The sequence below is a fragment of the Piliocolobus tephrosceles genome, chromosome 19 (assembly GCF_002776525.5).
Source record: "Piliocolobus tephrosceles isolate RC106 chromosome 19, ASM277652v3, whole genome shotgun sequence".
Taxonomy (NCBI): Eukaryota; Metazoa; Chordata; class Mammalia; order Primates; family Cercopithecidae; genus Piliocolobus; species Piliocolobus tephrosceles.
Genome location: NC_045452.1, coordinates 39,238,407 through 39,240,634, shown reverse-complemented (window position 1 = coordinate 39,240,634; position 2,228 = coordinate 39,238,407). Strand labels below are relative to the sequence as shown.

The 2,228-nt window shown below is 46.0% G+C and overlaps 1 protein-coding gene across 1 annotated transcript in view; it reads left to right on the top strand.

Moving 5' to 3' along the window:
• The window catches only part of PCP4 (Purkinje cell protein 4), a 61,293-nt gene extending 59,290 nt beyond the window's left edge, over window positions 1-2,003 (top strand). The window contains exon 3 of the mRNA XM_023189553.1: window positions 1,590-2,003. Coding sequence (XP_023045321.1) covers window positions 1,590-1,717 — 128 coding nt within the window. The 3' untranslated portion in view covers window positions 1,718-2,003. The remainder of the gene's footprint in view (window positions 1-1,589) is intronic.
• The last annotated feature ends 225 nt before the right edge of the window (window positions 2,004-2,228 follow it).

Here is a 2,228-nt window from a genome sequence, read left to right as displayed (position 1 = left end):
TATCTATCTATCTATCGCAAGCAGGAGAATAGGCAGGCCTTACCTGAAATCCTCAAGGAACCCCAGCTGCCTCCACCCTCTCCGACAGAGCTGGTGCCTGAGCATTATTATGCAAAGTCCCTAGACAAGGTAGTGGATGATGAAGTCAGGCTGCCTGGAGACAGTCAGGAATAGAGCCTGTGCCCTGCTCCCTGGCTAGGGCTTTTCCTCTGCCTCAGAATGCCCCCAGTTCTCCCATCTCCAAGCTGGTTGTGCTCCTCACAGGGTTGGCCTCCTCTGCTCTAGGTGCAAGCCCAGGGTGGCAGCGAGGCTCTTGGCCCAGGTCCCGGGAGAGGTGAGTTCTGTCCCCAGTTCTGGCTCGAGGTAACTCCAAGGCCTCCTTTGTTCTTGGATCTCAATTCTGGCTACACCTGAGAGCCTTTTTAGAAAGTGTAGATGTCTGGCCTCCCCTCAGGGACATGGATTTCTCAACATCAATCTTGCTCTTAGGAACACCCTTCCCACTGTGGCTGGGCAAGGAGGAAGCCTGGAGTTTGGAGTGGGACCCTCATGCCTGTATTTAAAAAAGAAAGAAAAGGGAAAAGGATGCCTTGATGAATCTGATGTCTAGTCTTCATTAGACTACGGGCATTTATTATTTTATTTTAGTTTTTTATTTCCATAGGTGTTTGGGGAGCAGGTGGTATTTGCTTACATGCGTAAGTTTTTCAGTGGTGATTTGTAAGATTTTGATGCACCGATCACCCAAACAGCATACACTATACACTCTACGGCCATACCACCCTGAACACGCCGGGTCTGATCAGACTAGAGGCCTTTGAAAGACATTGACCTTCCACGACTGAAGAATTTTATTGATTTATTTGTTTTTCCTTCTTGGCTGCACTGGCCCTGTGCTATAGTAAGGTACACAGCACAGAGGCCCAAGCCTTTGCTCCCTCCTCCACCCCCTGCTTTATATCCTGTCACCGTGTGAATTGGTGAAATCCCTCCACCTTAGCAAGCCGTTTGCCAAGCCTACCTCATAGGAACAAGAATGTAAGCTTTGTGAAAGTTCAGTCGAACTATGAAGGTCAAATGGTGTCATCCCATCTTGACGATGATAAAAATGGAAGCCCTGACTGCAACAAGCAAATCTTCCCTGAGAATGACCCACAGAATTACACATGGAAACTCAGTGTACGACTTTGCTAACTCAGTAGTTGTGAATATCAGCTACCATTGGCCCAATGTCTTAGCAATATTTAAATGGTACCTATGTGAGATAACAGGTGAAAGTAACAGCACAGCCAATATTAAAACCATATATCAAGATGGCCATTGAGAACAGAAAATCATGTGCAGAAAGTGCATGAAGTGTTGAGACTGTGTCCTTGAGTTTTATTGTCCTGCTCAGGTGGTAGATTCTGAGCTCTGTCAAAACAGTCCACTGGATTTTACTTTGCAAATGAGCTCTTGTCCTGGGGTGTAATTCAAGCCCCTGTGTGTGCTCCAAGGTGGACTCCCTGGCTTCACTTATCTAGTGGAGCTGTCTGCTTTCCTATTTTCAGCTCAGTGACTGCCTTCTGTTTGTGTTTGTCTTGCTGCAGATGGACAGAAGAAAGTTCAAGAAGAATTTGACATTGACATGGATGCACCCGAGACAGAACGTGCAGCGGTGGCCATTCAGTCTCAGTTCAGAAAATTCCAGAAGAAGAAGGCCGGGTCTCAGTCCTAGCAGGAGAGCCCCCTCCTATTCCACCTGAAAACACCAAACTCAACAATTACCTGTCAAGAAATTAAAAGAACAACACCCTAGAGAGAAGTCATCCATACACAATCCACACACGCACAGCAAACCTCCAATGCATGTACAGAAACCTGTGATATTTATACCCTTGTAGGAAGGTATAGACAGTGGAATTGTGAGTAGCTTAATCGCTATGTTTCTCTCCATTTTCATTCCTCCTGCAACTATTTTCCTTGATGTTGTAATAAAATGAAGTTAAGATGAGTGAATTCAAGTGTCTGCCTTTCTCTCTCTATTTTACCCGATGTTAGAGATGACTGTGAGCCAGGTGTCTGTTTCCTCCTTTTAGGAGTCAGAGACGTAACACGTTGTCTTCCGTTAGGAGCTTTTTTGCTGAGAGCGAGAGATCCATTTTCAGCCATGCCTGCTTCATTCGGAGAGTCCTAAGTGCTGGCTGGCGATGGCAATATATTTTCTTCTTATCATGGGAATAGAGCCC